Genomic DNA, 19,579 nt, shown 5'->3' with positions numbered 1-19,579 from the left:
CGGCTATTGGTGTCCAAGTTTTCTTTTTAGGTAGAACTCCAAGTTCAACTCTCCTTTTTTTGTTTTTTTTAAGGTTTCCTTATTATTTTATTTTAATGTCATCTTTATATTTTCACTATAATCACATCCTTCCATTAATTAGTGATACAATGGCCATTAAAAACTGACATCTACAATGTTCGTACAGCATTAAATCTCTACTGATGTGTATTTTGATCCTTGAAATATTTTTAAAATTTACTTTGGTCCTTGTATTTTGTTTTTTATAGGAAGTAGAAGAGTACTAACCCTACAAAGATACTCAAAGCAAGCCTGGTGGAGAGCTGAACTCCACCAAATATGCAATAAAAAGGATTGAACCTACCATTTCCAAAGTGTACACTAGAGATGAGAGATGAGGATGCAAAAGCACATAATGATCAAACTTGTTACCATCCCCATTTGTGTATGACTCGAATTTAGGAGAATAATATATAATTTATTCCCTTTTTCTATCCTTTACAATCAATTATAAAAGACATGAAAACTCACACACTCAACCAAAATGCATGGGTAAATTAGTTGAAAGCAGAATTTCTCTAGTTAGGGAATTAGATTTCTTTTTTGGTCCTAAATTTTACATTTTTATATCGAGTTTATAAATATGCATATAGCCATATAACATATTTTCAACAGTTTTTATATATAAGTTGTGCATCGTGTGGAACATAATATTATTATTTTAATAAGCTTTTTTCATGTATATATCATAATCTTGTTAGCTATAAATTTGATATAGAACATTATTTTTTATAATTAAATAAAAAAACTAATGGCGAGATTAATATATTAGATTCTATATAAAAAAAAATTGAACTTTCCTAGCCTATCTCAAGTGCGAGAGGAGGGATTTTACCAAAAATAAAAATTGGTCGAGAAAAATAAATAGGAGCACAACACCACCCACACTTGGTATGGACTCGAGTAGTAGGAGCACCGACTGATGAGACCGTATGCTGTAGGGCCTAATCGCCTCAGGCCCACAAAGACATGGGATGGGACTGCCTGCCATTTAATTTAGATTAATTAATAGTATTTTTGACTTACCAGAAAAGAAACCTTTAAATTAAATAACGATATCTGCAACAACCAAAAAAAAAAAAAACAATCAATCGCGATGGCAACTGTAGGAGTGGAGAGGAAGCAGCAGCAGCAAACAGAATCAACGATGACGATGATAGCGGAGGAGGGCTGCTCGGCGAAAACGGGAGCGGCGAGGCAAGGAGAGGGTTTGAAGCAGTACTATCTCCAACACATCCATGAGCTTCAGCTCCTTGTCCGCCAAAAATCCCACAATCTTAATCGCCTTGAAGCGCAACGCAATGGCCTTAATTCTAGAGGTGCGTTTTAATTCGACTCAGATTTATTAGTTTTTTTATTTTTTCTGTAGACGAATAGAGAGATCATAATATATTAGTTAGGGTTCCATTATTCGATTTGTTGATAGCTTAGCTAGGGTTTTTCTTACCTTCTCCACAACAACAACAATAATAATTGAATACCAGATATTTAGGGGGAAATAACAGAATACAATGAATATGTACACGTCTTTTTGTAAATTATTCCTAATTTTGGGAACCTGTCCTTGTTCTGGTGATTTAGTTAGCTACTACGGTTCGTGGGATATATAAGCTTATGATGGGTTGCACGATCATTTCGGTTTTATGCTACGCGATTCGTGAACTTGATGATGGATTGCATCTGCCATTACTTAACGTATAGGTTGAATGACATTGTTAACTTTTGAAATGTTTAGTGAGGATGCTTAGAGAAGAGTCACAGCTACTTCAAGAGCCTGGGTCATATGTTGGTGAAGTTGTCAAAGTAATGGGGAAGAACAAGGTGTTAGTTAAGGTACAGTATCTGTTCTTTTTGTTCAATGCAAGTCAATATACTTTTTATTATGCCGTCATGGTCCGTTCTCTATTCAGTATTTTGGTGGTAAGCACTCAATGCTTTCAAAAGTATTGGAATATTGATGTGTTATTAACGTATAGATAAAACTAAGTGTCCCTTTTTTAGGTTCATCCAGAGGGGAAGTATGTTGTTGATATTGATAAAAGTATTGATATCACAAAGATCACTCCATCAACAAGGGTTGCCCTTCGCAATGACAGCTATGTTCTTCACTTGATCTTGCCAAGCAAAGTGGATCCTTTGGTCAACCTCATGAAGGTTGAAAAAGTTCCAGATTCCACTTATGACATGATAGGTGGTCTTGATCAACAAATTAAAGAGATTAAGGAGGTTTGTATATTCATTTGTTTTTGGTTCCGTCCAAGGATTTCCTTGGTCTGTGATTATAACAGCCATGTTAGGTTTTTGATTTTCTCATTGCTTCCTGTTACTTTGTCTTGACACCTTGGTAGGTCATTGAACTTCCAATCAAACACCCTGAATTGTTTGAGAGTCTTGGAATTGCTCAGCCAAAGGTATAGTGTCATTAAGTTTTTTCCATCTGTTAATTCACACCTTTGGTGTACTTGGATTTTGGACTAAATCTCTCTCTGTCTCTTCCCCTCATGTCATAGGGTGTTCTCCTTTATGGACCTCCTGGCACAGGAAAAACTCTACTGGCTAGGGCAGTGGCTCATCACACTGACTGTACTTTCATCAGGGTTTCTGGTTCTGAATTAGTTCAGAAATACATTGGAGAAGGCTCTAGAATGGTCAGAGAGCTTTTTGTCATGGCAAGGTCCGTCTCTTTTGTTACTTGCGCCTCGCGCTCAATTGATTCTTAGTGTTTTAAGGCCCTCTTCTTGAAGTATATACTATATATGATTAAATTCCTCCCATCTTTTATTTTCAACTGCTGTGATAGAAGGCAGCAGGGCTCACTATTTTAATGAATAAACCATAATCAGGAAAAGGGGCCATGTTGTCAGATTACAGTTTGTGGCATGAGTTAAACTGCAATTCTGGCATACCAGGCACAACACATTATGCCTCCATTCTAGAAAGTTGCAGCTTGGGAGAAATAAAGTTACCATTCTGATTTTGAAAACTATGATCCATTTGAAAGAAATATTTTATCCTTTTTTTTTCTAGAATTGGTCATCTCACATGCTCTATATTTTATCCTTTTTTTTTTCTAGAGTTGGTCATCTCACATGCTCTAACTTCTTACATTTCAAATGCTTAGTTGTAGCCTAATTTTGATCACCATTTACCTGTTCGTTTATAGCCCACAAATCTGTTTGCTTATATACTCTACTTCACATTTGACATCTTATATCTCGGTATGATTTATGGGTTGATGATTTTGTCACAGAGAGCATGCTCCATCAATTATTTTCATGGATGAAATTGATAGTATTGGATCCGCTCGAATGGAATCTGGCAGTGGCAATGGTGACAGTGAGGTGCAGCGTACTATGCTGGAGCTCCTCAATCAGCTGGATGGATTTGAAGCATCAAACAAGATCAAGGTACTGGAGTACCTTCAGAAGGAAGTAGATCAAATAGGGGGGAGTCATGCAAGGTATTGACATAGTTATTCATGTTACTCACTACCATTTCTGGCAAACTTTTTGACAGGTTTTGATGGCTACAAATCGGATTGATATTCTGGATCAAGCTCTCCTTAGGCCAGGAAGAATTGACAGGAAGATTGAATTTCCAAATCCCAACGTGGATGTATGTATAATTTTCATTTGTTTGACTGTTTTCTTTGCTTATTCTGTTTCATAAAGAGTGATGCAATGGGTAATGAATATGCAGTCACGTTTTGATATCGTGAAAATCCATTCAAGAAGGATGAATTTAATGCGTGGGATTGATATGAAGAAGATAGCTGAGAAGATGAATGGGGCATCTGGTGCAGAGCTCAAGGTATTTTTCTCACTATATCAGTTTCTTTTATACCTCTCGCTTTTATTGTTCTGAATGCTTAAGTAATTGGAAAATTGTATATCTCCTGGAGTAATTAGGTAACATTTGGAAAGACACGACAAGGAGAATTGAAGCTCTATTTTATTTAAGTAAATGAAATAAAAAATAAAATAAACAAAGATAAGAAAGGGGATAGGGATAAATCGATCAAAAACTGTTTAACTTGTTCCTGTGATACAAACAGTTTTCATTTCTCCTCCCGTTACTAATATCTAACTACTGTTTTGGGTAATGTTTCTTTGAATTTCCTTGGTGAAAATTGTTGGGGGGAAAAGGTATTTTTATGTGTATCATGAAACAGAAAAACGACTCTACAGATGTACAAGCAGCTTTGATTAAATTGTGGCCATGTTTGATGCTTGCATCTTGTTATGCTTTCACAGGCGGTGTGCACTGAGGCCGGAATGTTTGCTCTAAGAGAGAGGAGGGTCCATGTTACACAAGAAGATTTTGAGATGGCTGTAGCAAAGGTCATGAAGAAGGAGACGGAGAAGAACATGTCATTGCGGAAGCTCTGGAAATAAATCTGTTTCTGTAACTTGCTGTGTTTTCTGTTTTCTGTTTTTTTTGTTTTCCTCCTATGAAAATGTCTCAAGAATCGAATAGGGGAGCAATTTAGAGCATGGAATATTTACGCCACTGGATTTCCTGCCTGGACCTTGTCAGCACCATGCACATGATTTCTTTCACGAGGTCAAGGGATGGGCATGGAATTGTTGTGTTTTGAAAGAGTTGTTCGTGTATTGTCTTTGTAATCCTGAATGCCTGATGGGAATTATTTATTTTTTCTTGATTATTGATTTTTTATATAAAAGTGCTAGGAGCAAGGCCTGCATAGCTTGAGATGAGGTAAGAAATAGAGGAGGGATAACTTTTCGGAGAGGTTCCAAGGGTAGGATTTGAATAATGGAGGACCTCCCATCCTGGGTCAAGTTTTAACTACTAGTGTTAACCTTGATGGGTTTTGGTTTGCAGAAAGTTATAGCCCTGGTGGGGCTACTGTTTTCCTAGGAATGCCACTGTCTTTTTGGAGGTAGTCTCTCATATTATGTGTTTCTTATTAAAAACTAAAAAATAAACAAGATCAATCAAGTCAAATTAGTAATTTGACTACGAAGCAAACAATTTTGTTTTATTTAAATATCATATATATTTATTTGTCAATTAACAAAATAGGATGTTACTTTTCTTTGAAAGTGGAAGATTAAGTAGGTGGTCTCTTATATTATGTGTTTATTGTTAAAAGAAAAAAAAATGCTCCTTAACGATTTATTTTGATTATGAAAACTCTAAAAAGAATTAAAAACAAACCAATAAAAACATAAAAGTATTTTAAAAAAAAGACATCAAAATTAGCCAAGTTATTAAATTGAATGCTTGGTTAGTTTTTTTGTAAGCTATTTTTTTGTTATTGTCCCATGTTATTTTTTCATTCCTTTGAACAAACATTGATAACATGAATTTAAATACAATATTTATAAAAAACAATTAATTATAATTTTTTATTTATGTTTTTATTGTTAATCTATACTCACAGCATATATAACTGAAAAAAAAAAAGTTTAAATAGAAGGGGTTCACAGTAATATAATGCATAAATAACTCAATCTATCCTTGTATAATTAGAAAAGTTTCCAATAAGTTCTTATATTTCTAATTCTATCTGTTCCTTCATTGTATAGTATCTGATTCTCCAAATATATATTTAGTCCATCCAACTTGATAAAATTATATTTTTCATTCTAAAATTACCCTTGATTTATATATAAGAATAAAATAGAAATGTTGTACAACTCGAACATTATAATTTAAAAAAAAATGATTTTTTTAGTATTAAAAATATATTATTGTATGGATCAAGGAATTTTTCAAAATAAAAAAATTAATTTTGTCAATTTGGATGGAAAATATTGACAAAGAGATATGTTGAAAATTTGGATAATATACAAAAATAAAATAGAAACAATTAAATTATAAGTACATATTAGAGACTTGTTCAATTATATAAGGACAAATTGAACTATTTACCCTCATATAATCTTAGGTGAAATGTTTTTAGTAATTATTATTTTTAGAAGTTATATGTTTATCCTAACTACTAATTATTAAAATTTGAAAGATAATTAAATTTTATGTTCCTAATTTTTTATTAAGTCTAGTTTAAATTATTTTATATGGTAAAAAAGTAAAATAAAAATACATATTTAATTATAACTATCAAAATTAATATTAAATTATTTGAGTATAAAATATATTTATTTAATAACACAAATTTATTTATTTATAAATAGTTATAATTAGCTATTTGACTCCCTTCTAATTGTATCAAAATAAAGATCTGATTTAAACGATCAGATACAACATCATATTTGACAAGTAGGAAAGGAATAGTCCAACTATGAAGTACATCAGCAGAGGTTACAAGAAGATCGTAATGAGTATTGGATGGCACAACCACTTCTAATAAACGTAATTGATTCAATTCTAAATCATCATCTAGAATCATATAATTGTCAAAAGTGAGTCTCCTCATCGGAACTATTATAGTTTGAATACTCATAAGTACATTACAATAGTTGTCCAATAGCTTTCATAGTAATGGCTGGATCTACTACTACCTCGTCCATTGCGTATAAAAGAGCAAATGATGGTATAACAATGAACATAAAGATGAGATCAGGAAAAATGGTCTGAAGAATCTCATTAGCAGTTCCATGAACAATCCGTTGCGGGATTGAATTCTTTTTATAGTGGAAATGCTATAAAGCACCTCAACTACTTTACATATGACAACGATACCATTCACATTAAAGCATTTGTTACAAGTCGTGGAGAGGAAGAGGAGCTTATGAAAGGGGAGACAAGAGCTCCTTTCCTTCTCCCCCGAGATCATGAGCTACTCTTTTCTAGCCTTTCCCTAACAGATTCAATGGCATCACTGATTCTTTTTCTTTCAAGCATGAGTAACCAGTCGGTTCTCTAATTAAGATATAGCAGTCAACTATCAAGAAATCATCAACTAGTTAACCGGGGATGAGCTCTATGGCTAATTCGTTTGGCTATTCTATTAAGTAAGAATCGACTTAAGCTCAAGCTAAAGCAACTCCTTCTATAACATCAGATTCTAGTAAAGAGATAAACCTTCTATTATGATCTTTGTATTAACAGGAATGCGGGAAAAGCTTCTTTTTGGGACTCTGGGGCGAGAAGAAGCTTTCTCCACCAAAAAAGAAGAAGTTTGATTCAATGTCTCTTGCTAACGCTTATTCCGCAGTTTCCTTTCCTAAAGCACCTCTCCTTTCTATAGATAACGAAGATGTTATCGGCAATGCATTTTGCCATGAGTTAGATAATTTATTTTAAAAAAAAGATATGTACATGCAAGTGTTTTCAATATTTTTTTTTACAAAATAAAAATCTCATTAAAAATTAAAAACTTATATATATTTGATTAAATAAATCAAAAATCATCTATATTAATAAAAAAAATTAATGTTTCTACTTATTTAATTTAATAAATCAAGAAATATCTATACTAGTGAAAAAAATATTAATGTTTCTACTTGACTTATTTCATTACACATTAAATAATTTTTTTTCTACCGTAAAAGAATAAATATGTTAGTGTTATTAATATGTTTTTTTAACAAGAAGTAAAAATATATTTTTTAATAAAAAATAATATTTATATATAATAAAGTAAAGTAAAATTCATATATGTTAATAAAGTTATATAATCTCAAATTAATTTTTTAAGGTAAATATTTCTACTATGAAAGAGAGTTTTATTCTAGCATAATAATAATAATAATAATAATAATTTGTTAAAAATCAGTAAAAATAAAATAGTAGTTCAAGGGAAAAAAAATTAAAAAAGAAGGTCGTGGGGGGGAAGCCAATAAAAGGATGGCTAATCTGAAACAAAGAAGCAGGAAAAGCTGCACTTGCAAGTTACAACCACCAATGCAAAAAATAAAACCCTTCCATTCCATCATCAAACCGATGGCCGGTTCTGGTTTAATAACATAAAACTAGCTACTTAGGCGACCAGATCCAGCAATCATTGTTTCTTGAGTTTAAAGATGTTCCACCATACTGGGAGGGACAGAACAGAATGAAGTCTTGAGGCAAATCCATCAACCATCCAGCAAGCGATGATACTGAACAACAAAATCCAAACCCAATGATCATCAGCTAAAGAAATTTGCAAAGAGCCTTCTTTCTTTTCCTTTCCTTGTTTTGCTCTTGTTTCCTGAACCATCTCATTCGAATCTGTCACAGCAATACATTACAAAACGATAGTGACCTCAAAGCAGGAACGAAATACCATCAATTCACGAAATAGAGATTTGAAATTATAAAAAGCAACAAATCATAGTTTGAGAAACGAGTAACAGTTTTCTTATTAATTTTATACTGTTACAAGTTATGGCTTTGCAAGCAAAGTGAAATGCTCCAAGCACAAGCAAAATTCTCATTCAATCAGGGAGTTTTAAATACAATAAAACGAGTTTCTTGCAATTACTACAAGAACGGAACTTGATATCTCTACTTTTACTACAAGGAAAAATAAACCCGTGGCAGATACCCCTTACTCAAATCCGAAGAACCCACCATGGTAGTCAAAAACCCACAATTAGAGCGAAAGGCAGTAGTGCTGCTCCTTAACTATCTTTCATCCTTCATGAGAACACGACACCAATTTTCTTGGCGAAGTCATCTCCATCTTCGTTTTCATATTCCTCTTCATCTATGTTTTCACCCTCTTCGTAATTGTACTCTCCTTCATCAGCCTGCTCATATTCATAATCACCATCTCTCTGATCATCAGCCTCGTAATCGTGATCTTCCATTCCATCATGAGCAACTATCCCATCTTCAGTCTCAATCTCACTTGGATTAGGTAGCTGAGAAGACTTTCCAAGAACAATTTCAATGTTTTCCCCTTCTGTTCCAAGGGCATCATCAGGAGCAAAATTGGATTCTTTATTTTTTAGCATCTGGCTACTGTCATCGTCCTTTAATACAGAAGAAAATCCACTTTGAGTCTCTGCAACTGCCTTGTTGGAATTGCTGGTGAGGTTTTGCCTACTTTCCTTTTGATTATTGCCATCCTCAATAACAGATGATATTCTGCTACCAGAAGCTGCAGCTCCACCCCCTCTCTTTCTCTTAAGAATCTCACTAAGAGGCATTGGCCCTTCGAATGAGAGATCAGCATCAGATGGTGGATGATCTTCCAAGTACTTCCGCTTTCCAAGGGATTGCTGCGATTTACCCTCTGCATTTTTCCCACCTCTCAGCTCTGCAAGGCTTTTAGGAGCAGCAAAATTAGTAATTTTATCATCTACTAATTCTCTTCTCACATGGGGACCTCTAAAATTTCTCCCCTCATTGTAATCCTCTTCCACCCTAGCTTTCATTCTATCCCGGAACCTCCCTTGCTGGGAAGAGATCAGGGGCCTTACTGGTGACAATCTTCCCCGATTCCTGCCCCTGTCAATTTCCCTTTCTGCATGCAAGTCACCACCTTCATTGGGAGATCCTCCTGGGAGCTTTATTCTACCACGAAGACGACTACTAATGGAGCTCTCATGTGAGAGTAAGTGATGAGAGTCCCTTCGTGAAGAACCCTGGTAACCTCGGTCCTCAACATGATTGCCTGGGACAAAATCATTACTAACAACTGATCTCAAGCCATTAACCCTCCTTTGTTTCGATAAAAGATAACGCAAATCTGATCCTTCAATGTGCTCCGGGCTATCAGCTTTCGAGTAACCTCGCCTTTCCAGATGTGCTGGTGCCACTAGCATTCTTTCTGACGACACCCTGTGCTGCTCCCATGCGTGCTGCCCTTGCATATGTTCATAGGGATCATAACCTCGTGGATCCCCATACCTTTCTTGGTCATCAGGCAAGGAGCCATAATCAGCAGGATGGCCCCTGCCATATTCATCAACAGAGTTCAAGTTCCTACCTTCATGAACTATTGTTCTTCCAAATTGATCTTCACCGTGGTAATAATCAGAATCCCTCAACTCATCATCCACAAGAACATCAAAACCAGGAGAGGACTCCCTCAAATACTCATCAGCATCCTTTCCATTATGGTTAACATGATCATCTGCTACCCGTGACAGATGCAACTGATTGGAACGACTTGAATTTCCATTGACCTCAGGAGGAAGATTTGATGCTTTATATCTGGGAACTTCATCATCCGTGCTTTTGGGTGGCACTACATTCCTTGCAACACCAGCACTGTTCCTTGCTGAAGCAATTTCAGCTTTTGACACAGGTTTGGCTACAGTGGGTGCTTCAACAGCCTTTGATAAATTCACTTGTGGAAGCTTCTGCTCTTGAGTACACTTTTGAAGGCCACCAAAAGCCTTTTTTGGAGGGTGGGCCTCAGTACCAGGTGTAAGTGCCATTGTTTGAGAAACTCTATTACTGGCATGATTTGGTCCATGGGAGAAAGCACATTTGTCACCTTTCAAGCACATTCCCTGCTGAAAGAAAATGCACAGGACTCCTTGTTTGCCTGAATTGTGAGGAGCATGTGTGGCAGCTGCAGCAGCAGCATGTGATGGCGGCAAGGAAGGTCCAGCAGAGGCTGTTGTTTGGTTGCCAAACAAGCCATCAAGGGGCTGAAATGAGAGAATAGATGTTAGATACTAACAAACCGGATAAAACAATTTAATCAAGACAGGCTTGCAAAATTAAAAAGCTTCCCACCAGCTAAAAGAGTAATGAAACAAATCAAGCAAGAAGTGCATAACATCAAAACAAGGCGAGAAAAAAAAGACTTACTGGGTGACGAAACCCACACTTGGGATTCATGCAATTGCCATTCAACCAAAAATAGCAATCCCTAGGATTAACCCTGGCATATTCACTGTGGCGATACTCACACTCACTTCCCTGGTGAAACAAAGAACAAGGGGCTTCAGTTAATAAAAAATTTCAACTGCTAAAGAAGGTAAAAAAAATCAAGAATCCACTCTTTATAAAAACCACAGCGAGATCATAAAACATAAAGAACACTTGGTACATCGTACACATGATATTGATTTGACAGAATGACATAGTTAAGGGAAGAAACGTAAAGCACAACTTGCCTACTTTACTTAAAGCCTGGCAAATATTACTATTCTTGAAGTAAGTCTGAAAAATGAATTCATTTTAAAGACTATAAAAGCAAACCAGTTACCGAAAACACCATCACAAGAGGTTTTTCAGAAATTAGCAATCTTGGCGGAAGCCCAGCCAACAGACAACATATGAATTACCTAAAACGGATGGGTAAGAAACAATAATCTAAAACCCACAAGGGAAATCATAATTATAGACTCAATTGAACATTGCACAGATAGATTTAAGAACACAAGACAAATCATGTGATGATCTTAAGAGGATAAGATCTAGATTGGCAATTATATTCAAGAAATTGATTAGGGTTTTTCCTCAAAACCCCCAGGAAAAAAACCTAATTAATACACATATAAAGAAAAGTGAATCGTGAATCTGTAACCCTTATAATTAGATCCCTAAAAATCGGCAACCATTAATTGAGAAATGAAAAAAGAAACGAAAAGGAGAAAAGCGAACCTTTTTGCAGGTCAAAGGAGAAGCAAGAAAGTAAACACAATCAGTATTCCTTTTCAAGGCTTCTTCTTCGGCGGATGTTCTTGTGGACGCAGTAGGTGTAGGTGGTGGTGGTTGTGGTTGGGTGGCCGCAACCATGGCGGTTCTCTTCTTCTTTGTTATTATTGTTGTTTTTTTTCAGAATCAAGCGAAGTGCTTACAGATCGATAAACCAGTATGCAGCAGCTCTAGTTGGGAGTGGATCGCGCGAGTAATAATAAATCAAAATAAATAGAGACTGAGAGAGAGGCGATCCTCCAAGACTCCTTATTTGCAACGGGGATTATAATTATTATTTATTATTAGAAGTAAAAGAAGAGGAGGAGGAAGTGGATGATAGGAGAAGAGCCGCCACGATCCAAAAACAGATAAAAAGGGTAGAGCTTGAGAGTGAGAGGGATATTTAAGGAAAAGAGAGCGTGCGCGGTAGTACGAGTGGTTTTTTTCGGATTATTTTTTATTGAAAAATATATTAGAATAATATTTTTATTATTATTTTTAAAAAATTATTTATAATATTAATATATTAAAAAATTAAAAATTTCTTCAAAAACATTCTTGAGGCCGCTCGTCTTGATAAACCAGCTTTGCCTATGACTCTTTGTTTTTCTTTTTTTATTTCTTGAGCTAATATGAGTGAGAGATGTAAAAGTTGTCAAGCACCTTTTTTATGCATGGTACGGAAAACACAACATAAATTTAGATTTTAAGATTATAAATAAATCTTATTTTAACGTGTTGGGTTGATGGGGTGATTAAAGAGGTTTACTCGGAATTATTATTTATTATATTCCAATCTCGATTTAATTTTAAAAAAAATATATTAAATTTTTTTAAATTTATCAAGAAAATATAAAGATATATGTTTATATCAGTTCAAAAAAAGTTATGATTTCAATTAAAGTTTATATGAGAATATAGTTATGATTACTTTTTAAATAATTTTTTATGTTAAAAAATATATTAATAGTTTTTTTATTTTTCAAAAATTATTTTTGAAATTAGTATATTGAAATAATTTAAAAATATTAAAAATATATTAATTTTATATAAATAAAAATATAAAAAATTTTCAAATATTTTAAAAAATATTTTTAAAATATAAAAACAAAAGCTATAATACTTAAGTGGTACTAAAAATACACTAAATTGATACTCGTGCGCTATTGTATAATAATATTTGAAATTTATTTTTATTAAATCTTGTTAGAATAAATATTTTTAAGAATTCAAACAATTTAAATTATAAATAAAAAAAATATTTTTTTTAGTCTGAATTTTGTGATAGTCAAAGTAAATGTTTTTAAAAACCCAAATGATTTAATTTATATATAAGAAGGTGTTTTCTTTAGTCTAAAATTTATTTTATTTTATAAATACATTTCCTTTTATTTTGATAAAACACGTATATTTTATAAGTAGCCTGATTTTACAAATAAAAACCTGGACCGGTTAAAATAAAATTCAATGAGAATCTGAATAGTGTAAAGAAATGAGAACAAAAAATATTAGCCAATACCCTCCTTCCTTGTTATTTTTTCCTGATAAAAAAAAAATATCTTTTCTACTAAAATAATGGTTTTTAAATAAAAAACAATTGGATGATTTTTTTAATTTTATTGTAACAGCTCTAATTAGAAACAATTTTATCAAAAAAAAAAAAAAGTTTACGTCATGGCTGCCAAAATTAGTCGGAAATGGACTTAAATTTTCATCAAAAATACATAAATATCATTAAAAAAAAACTCAATAACAATTCCATAAAGTCTTCAAATATGCCTCAAAATTCAAATTCAAACTGGAAAAATAACTTTCCGAGCCCACATCTATTTTTTCTAGCGTTATCAAAGGGGAAGCCTTCTTCATCAAGTTCGTCTCTTCAAAATGAAACTAACACCATGATTAAAGTTATTAATGGTCAAAATCCAGTCATCCAAGAGTTTTTATTTTTTTATTTTTTCGATGACCTTCTCAATTATCTCTCAAATCCAAAAATTAAAACGTAAAAGGAAATAAAATTTATGAATAAAATGAAATAACAGGAAAGAACAAGGACAAAGGAGGAAAATTAGAATTTGAGGGGCCAGGTGGAACTTTTACACACCATTTTTGTGGAAAATGGCACTCATTTCTTCCCTTATGATAATTTTGATCCTCAATATTTTAATTTGGTTTTTAAAATACAGCTAGGATTGTAGTTCATAAAATTAATTGTCCATTAGTGTCAAAACAGGAGTAAGAGCAGAATAACTTGAGTGAACAAAACTTCAAAGGATATAATTGGAAAAAAAGAAGTAACATGACTTATTTGAAAAAAAACTACAATTTTTAGGGACCAGAATGTAAAAGATATAAAAATGCACAATGAACGAACAATTTATCGAGAGAGAAAGAACAATCATCTTCGGGTATTGAAAAACATACTTTTTTAGTTTATACGGTACTTCACTTCTTCAATAAATAAAAAATAGGAACCATTTTACTTGTTTAATTTTAATTTTAATTTTTTTAATAATAATTTAAATTATCTTTGAATTAATCAAGTGAATTAAATTATATCAAAATAATTCTTATATGATTTAATTTTAAATTTAAATTAGGTAAATAAACAGGTAAAAAGTTTAAACTCCAGTGAAGGGCAGATTATAAACTAGCAATACAGTATTCATAAGATTAAAGCAAACAAAAGATAGACAACAGTAATCTGATCAAACAAGAGATAGACTGACTGGTCGTCGCCCAACGGATAATGCTCAAAGGGTTGTGTTTTGAATATCTGTGATCCGTGTATTTCTTATCAAGAGACTGGATTCCCTATTGCCTCTGGGTGGGTACTTTTATGACTTGATGCACACGTGGCCCTATCATGTTGCTCTAGGTCTTCTTCGCAGACTTGACTTCATACGTGGCCCAGCTGGGTCTGCTCTGGGCGCTCTTTTCACTGTTACTGATGATGAAGCCTACCCTTCCTTCCATTGACAAGTACAGCCACAGCAGAGCCTGTGGTCTTCCTCTCTGTGTATCAGAAGACTTCACAGGAGGCAGAGGTCCCGGAAAAAAGGATAAGTTAGATTCATCTGAAGGTATTCTTGTTCCTGTTGATTTCTTGGTTACAAGGAAAATAACAAGAAGAATTATATCTTCATATCATTTATTTTTTTATTTTAGCTCAGTTTTTTTAAAAGAATTAATTTAATTCCAAGCTTTGATTTGCATCGTGTCTCCAGACTGGATCCATGCGTTGGACTTATATATATATATATAAGAAAGCTATAAGATGTAATAACCCGATGATTGTAGCATCAGAATAGAATTGTTGGGAGCAAGCATTTCGGGATCATGGTAAGAACACGGTTTTAGAGGGTGTTTTGTGCATAACCCCTTTTAATTATAGCATTTTAAGTGTACCATAGTTGTGTTTTAAAATATTTTTTATTTATAAATATATAAAAACAATATATTTTAATATTTTAAAAATTATTTTTGATATCATCATATCAAACTATTCTAAAAATATTAATTTAAAATAAAAAATAAAAAATTTGATTGTTTTCCATCAAAAATTATATAAAAAAAAAATATTATTTTTAATGTGATGATTATTTTGATAAATATTAATTTAAAATAAACAATACTATTTTTGTAATATTTGTAAATCGTTTTATATAAAACTCAATAATCAAATCTTGAAAAGACGGGTTCATTCTGACAAGTACTTAATTAGTAGGTGAAAAGGCTGCTCAATGGTGCCCCGGCCTTGAAAAGTAATGATCTGATTTTGTTGGGCCGAGAAAAAAAACAAGTGTTTGTGCCGAAGATCTGATTATCCAGAGGGTAGCAAGGAACATGGAAACAACCAAGACCAAGGGCAGGGAAGAGAGGTAGAGGCAAAGGCGGGCCGGTAATTCAAAATGGGTTTTGAAATCGGTGAGACTCAAAAAATTGTTGATACGGGGCCGCCTATGTTTGTGATAATCTATTGGATCATGACTGCATCTTGTATATAAACACTCCTTTTTTTTTCCATGTTAATGTTGTTTCAAAATCCAAGATTAGCCATTGACATTAAGTGATCAAATGATAACAATTATGAAGAACTTGAAAACAAAATTAGCCTCAAATCTTGAAAAGCCTCGGGTTCTTTCTTACAAGAACAGAATTAGCGGGGGGGAAAGCTACTGTTTGGTGCCTCTGGGCTTGAAAAATGATGAACTAATTTTGCCGGGCAGAAAACCCAGGTGTCTTGGTGGTACAAAGGTCGGATTATCCACATGCTCCTCACAACTATAAAACCAAGGGCAGAGGAGGCAGAGGTTGAGGCAAAGGCAAGTAGCAGTGCAGAATGGGTTCTGAAATCGGTGTAAATCAGAAAATTGTTGATGCGGAGCTGCCAGTGTCTGGGAGAACTTGTATGCAAGGATTGATGTCTTCTCTGACCTAAAAGCCTTGACTTTTGGGTTATGAGTATACATAAACACTTTTTTTATTTTCTTTTTTTCACGTGGAATAGCTACCATTCACATTTGCACCCAACAAATCTTCCTCACATATGAGAGTGGCCCATTCGAACACCACTCCCCCTTCAGGTAAAGTAGGAATCTCATTACGATATCCAAAGACTGGAGCTTACTTCTTTTGCTCAACCATGGGGAAGCAAATAGAGCCATGGGAGCCTAACCACAATCACCTCTCGTTCCAAACAGAACCTTCCACCTCTAATATCAATTTGTCAGGGAGCTACTTATGTTTAGAAGATTACTAGTCTCAACAGAGCATGACAAGAAAAAAACCATAGTCAATGATTGGTTCTCATTATCAAACCCCCGTGCCATAATATAATTATAATCATCAAAAGCATCACACAGATTCACACACTGGTCAGTACTCATGCAGTGAGAGGAAGACTGGACAATGGACTCAGTTTTCTGTTTCACTTTCTCTGCCCTTTTCTTTTTTTTTCTTAACCCTTCAATCTTGTCATTCATATACTTCAATTCAGATCCCCAAAAAACTCAGATCTGCCTCAACGACACATTTGAAGTTTCCACATTAATCTTCTTCTCCGGATCAACAATCTTTCTGTTGTAGGCTACAAGATTTGGTTTATTGATCTTCTTTCACTTGTTGCTTGAGGTTGAGACAACAGCTTGTTGTACTTGGAGACTAGAGTTTTAACCTCACTTCGGTTTTCTGGTCAGGTATCAAAAATTCCGTCCGGCCCGGAAGAGATGACGCAAACAGGGACACCACACAATATTGAAAGTTCAGAGGCTTTCTTCTTCTTCAAAGTAGGCATTCTCTTGTTCTTCAAAGGGCGGTTGTGTTGGTTGGGACTCGTCAACTGAGATACTTGTTGAATTTTATTTTATTCCATTCATTTTTCTGTTAATAACAAGCAAGTTGAAAGATATTCATAAGAAAAATACTAAGAAATCAACTACTACTAATGTTACGATAAAACTTCTTTAAGGAATCAATCCCCGACCTTTTTATGCTATTTGGTGATTTCTGGATGAAATCTAAGCTAGGCACCTTGTAGTTCATGGATGAGAATTTGAAAAAAAAATAAAAATCGGGGGTGTTAGGGGATTACTTTCCGTCATAATTTTCAGAGGCGTGTGAATGCGTGCCCATTTGCCATGGCAATCAACTATATATCTCCATTCTCCCCCATTATCTGATCCTCTGGTTTGTGCTGTTTTTCAACAACACCAAGGGAAAACCGGGAGAGAAAAAAAGAAAGAAAGAAATTCGGTGCGTGTAACCTTTTTTTTTTTTACCATCACGGTGATTGAAAATTAAGGAATGTTCTCAATTCAATCAGCGCATGGTGAAGATTTTATGTATTCATCCCACGGTGAAGATGTGACTAGAACTAGAAACCAGGTAGGTGACTCTGTTGCTGCAAGTGTGAAAAATATATTGTAAAGGACCATATGCTAAAGATGAGAAGTAATCATCCCATGCACTGAACTCCTCTAACCAATCCAAGACAACTTTATGAGGTGATTAAATTTTAAATGGAGAGGAGTGCTTCCGTAACTCTGCAGGCAGGAAATTAATGAAATAAACCAACTAGTTATAGGTTAGTGCTCAGAAGGTCAGCTCAAAAACTTTAATGGCAGCCCCAAAGCCCCTGATACAATACCCTTGCAGTTGGTAATAGAAAATTTTGTCGAATCATATACCTGTCATTGAGGATATCAGAGTACTTGACGAGAGAGAGAGAGAGAGAGAGAGAGAGAGAGGCACGTAAGTAGAGCAATCAGGGAACACTTCAATTTAGATTTACTAGTTCATTACAATTCTTACAAAGTAGAAAAACATCTTAGTTTTCAAGAACCGGCTCCTGTGCACAAAGGATGCAAGATAAAGTAAATGGTGGGTTAGAACAAAAAATCTGAAAAGTGAAGACTAGCTCACTTAGTAATGTGTCTCAGGCTTCAACCACAGCAACCACAAAAGGTAAATGAGGAAGGCACACGACCAGTTCTACGAATATACTCTGCTTGTTGCTCAGTTTTTGCAGCTCGCCTGTTTCTCTTGGCTTCTGCAGCTGCTCGCTTCTCCTCAGCCTTGTGCCTTGCTGCTGCTAATTTGTTCATAAGCCTATCTTGAGCCTGGCCCCTTATCCTTTCAACCTCAACCTGAAAGCAGAAGAGTCAGGATTAACTGTTGACAATGGAAATATCATTGGAATGAACATATTTGCTTCCCAAATGAGATGAGTTCTTGTATATACAGCAGTTAAAGGCATGGTGAAGCTAGAAGATTTTTTTTGAACGGGGCCATTACAAAATTAATACAAGGTTTTTCTGAAAACTCCAAGGCATAAGGTGGGTTAGGGAAACTTGGAATTCTTGAGAACTAATGACATGGAGGCCATGTTCATCACAGTGGACAGAACAACAATTAGAAATGAAGAATGAGGAAATCAATTCTCGATACGCTGCAGTATCAGCTGCACGAAATGCATGGTGCACAGGCCATTCAGGGCAACATCACAAAATCAGTGTGCAAACATCCTGGGATCCTAACTATCTTAACATGATGATATTGAAATGTGAAAAATTGATTTATAAGAAATTTTAGCTAGAAAAATGCATAAAAATTGTAGCCAAACTCTCGAACTTGCATTGGAAGTTCCTTTTCCAGCATCAAATAAAAAATCTACTTCCATCTCATCATATTTTATACCCTTCCTCTCATTCCACTCAAAAAAATTTCAAACAACGTCAAAGCTTTACTTTCTAAACATGTGCTACATCTCTGGCCGCTGAAAACCACTTCAGATGTGCAATTCGATCTTTGCCTACACCAAAATTTCAATAATAGGAAGGCAGTATAACACAATGAACTTAATAAGTAGGCTATCTCTAGAGAAAACATTTATATTACGATTCTAAATATAAAAGACACTTTAAGTTTACATCACCAAATTTGTCAAAGTTCAGTTCATTTCCTTTGAAATATCTATTCAAAGCAAACTTGGACAAACTTTGGTAATAAATAGCAGAATTGAGCCTGTTTTTCTTCTGATTATGTATTTAAGTTCAAATACTATACAAGTTAAAAGCCAAGAAAGTGGACATATATGGATGGAATCATTAACCATGTTTTAAGCTTTTGGGTTTAAGGCACTGTATCATGTTATCAACGCTCCGCATATGGCTCATGCAAAAAGACTTTCCTGTGATCATCCCCAAAACAATTGTGATAATGCAACTAGCCAAAACCACTAGGAGGCTATATGATCAAACAAATCCCGAGGGCACCAATAGAAAATGATCCAAACCACAAGGGAGTTTTCAGAAATCTCCTCCGTCTACACACATAGAAGCAAGTTGCATACTAATGGGATACAAAATCATGTATCAGCACTTGGTGATCTTCAAGATGTTCAAAATTCAGTAGCATATGCCTCCAATCTCTTATATGAAGGAAGGCTTCTATGCATTTTTATGCACCCAGCATCTTTCCCTTCCCTACACTTCTAGGCCAATTT

The 19,579-nt window shown here is 34.4% G+C and overlaps 3 protein-coding genes and 3 long non-coding RNA genes across 8 annotated transcripts in view; 4 read left to right on the top strand and 2 right to left on the bottom strand.

Annotated features, from left to right (window-relative positions):
* The first annotated feature begins 1,085 nt into the window (after positions 1 to 1,085).
* On the top strand, positions 1,086 to 4,744 carry LOC105123682 (26S protease regulatory subunit 8 homolog A). The gene is made up of 9 exons (XM_011023372.1): positions 1,086 to 1,379; positions 1,796 to 1,893; positions 2,062 to 2,286; positions 2,409 to 2,471; positions 2,571 to 2,734; positions 3,311 to 3,467; positions 3,577 to 3,675; positions 3,760 to 3,870; positions 4,314 to 4,744. Exons 1-9 carry the CDS (start codon positions 1,157 to 1,159, stop codon positions 4,452 to 4,454), a joined length of 1,281 nt encoding a protein of 426 aa, XP_011021674.1. The 5' UTR covers positions 1,086 to 1,156; the 3' UTR covers positions 4,455 to 4,744.
* Positions 4,745 to 8,308: 3,564 nt separating this feature from the next.
* Positions 8,309 to 11,993, bottom strand: LOC105123681 (zinc finger CCCH domain-containing protein 17-like). Its single transcript, XM_011023371.1, has 3 exons — positions 11,539 to 11,993; positions 10,741 to 10,851; positions 8,309 to 10,577 (listed from the first exon to the last, which is right to left on the bottom strand). Exons 1-3 carry the CDS (start codon positions 11,671 to 11,673, stop codon positions 8,613 to 8,615), a joined length of 2,211 nt encoding a protein of 736 aa, XP_011021673.1. The 5' UTR covers positions 11,674 to 11,993; the 3' UTR covers positions 8,309 to 8,612.
* A 2,806-nt stretch (positions 11,994 to 14,799) lies between these two features.
* On the top strand, positions 14,800 to 15,618 carry LOC105123678 (uncharacterized). 2 transcript variants are annotated; one of them, XR_841920.1, is made up of 3 exons: positions 14,800 to 14,814; positions 14,852 to 14,916; positions 15,302 to 15,618. It is a non-coding gene; the product is annotated as an uncharacterized LOC105123678 (long non-coding RNA). The 2 variants fall into 2 exon arrangements; XR_841919.1 differs by having other exon boundaries at positions 15,299 to 15,618.
* A 551-nt stretch (positions 15,619 to 16,169) lies between these two features.
* LOC105123680 (uncharacterized) lies at positions 16,170 to 17,014 on the top strand. The gene is made up of 2 exons (XR_841921.1): positions 16,170 to 16,658; positions 16,773 to 17,014. It is a non-coding gene; the product is annotated as an uncharacterized LOC105123680 (long non-coding RNA).
* An 815-nt stretch (positions 17,015 to 17,829) lies between these two features.
* LOC105123677 (uncharacterized) overlaps positions 17,830 to 19,579 on the bottom strand; it is a 5,624-nt gene continuing 3,874 nt past the window's right edge. For both annotated transcript variants that reach the window (XM_011023370.1, XM_011023369.1), the window contains exon 6: positions 17,830 to 18,221. In XM_011023370.1, the coding sequence (XP_011021672.1) occupies positions 18,018 to 18,221 (204 nt within the window). In that variant the 3' untranslated portion in view covers positions 17,830 to 18,017. The remainder of the gene's footprint in view (positions 18,222 to 19,579) is intronic.
* The window catches only part of LOC105123676 (uncharacterized), a 1,420-nt gene continuing 68 nt past the window's right edge, over positions 18,228 to 19,579 (top strand). The window contains exon 1 of the long non-coding RNA XR_841918.1: positions 18,228 to 19,571. This is a non-coding gene — a long non-coding RNA (uncharacterized LOC105123676). The remainder of the gene's footprint in view (positions 19,572 to 19,579) is intronic.

Source organism: Populus euphratica, unplaced genomic scaffold (genome assembly GCF_000495115.2).
Source record: "Populus euphratica unplaced genomic scaffold, PopEup_1.0 scaffold9.1, whole genome shotgun sequence".
In the NCBI taxonomy this organism is placed as follows: Eukaryota; Viridiplantae; Streptophyta; class Magnoliopsida; order Malpighiales; family Salicaceae; genus Populus; species Populus euphratica.
Note: the sequence above shows the minus strand (reverse complement) of the source record. Positions and strands in the feature narration are given on the sequence as shown.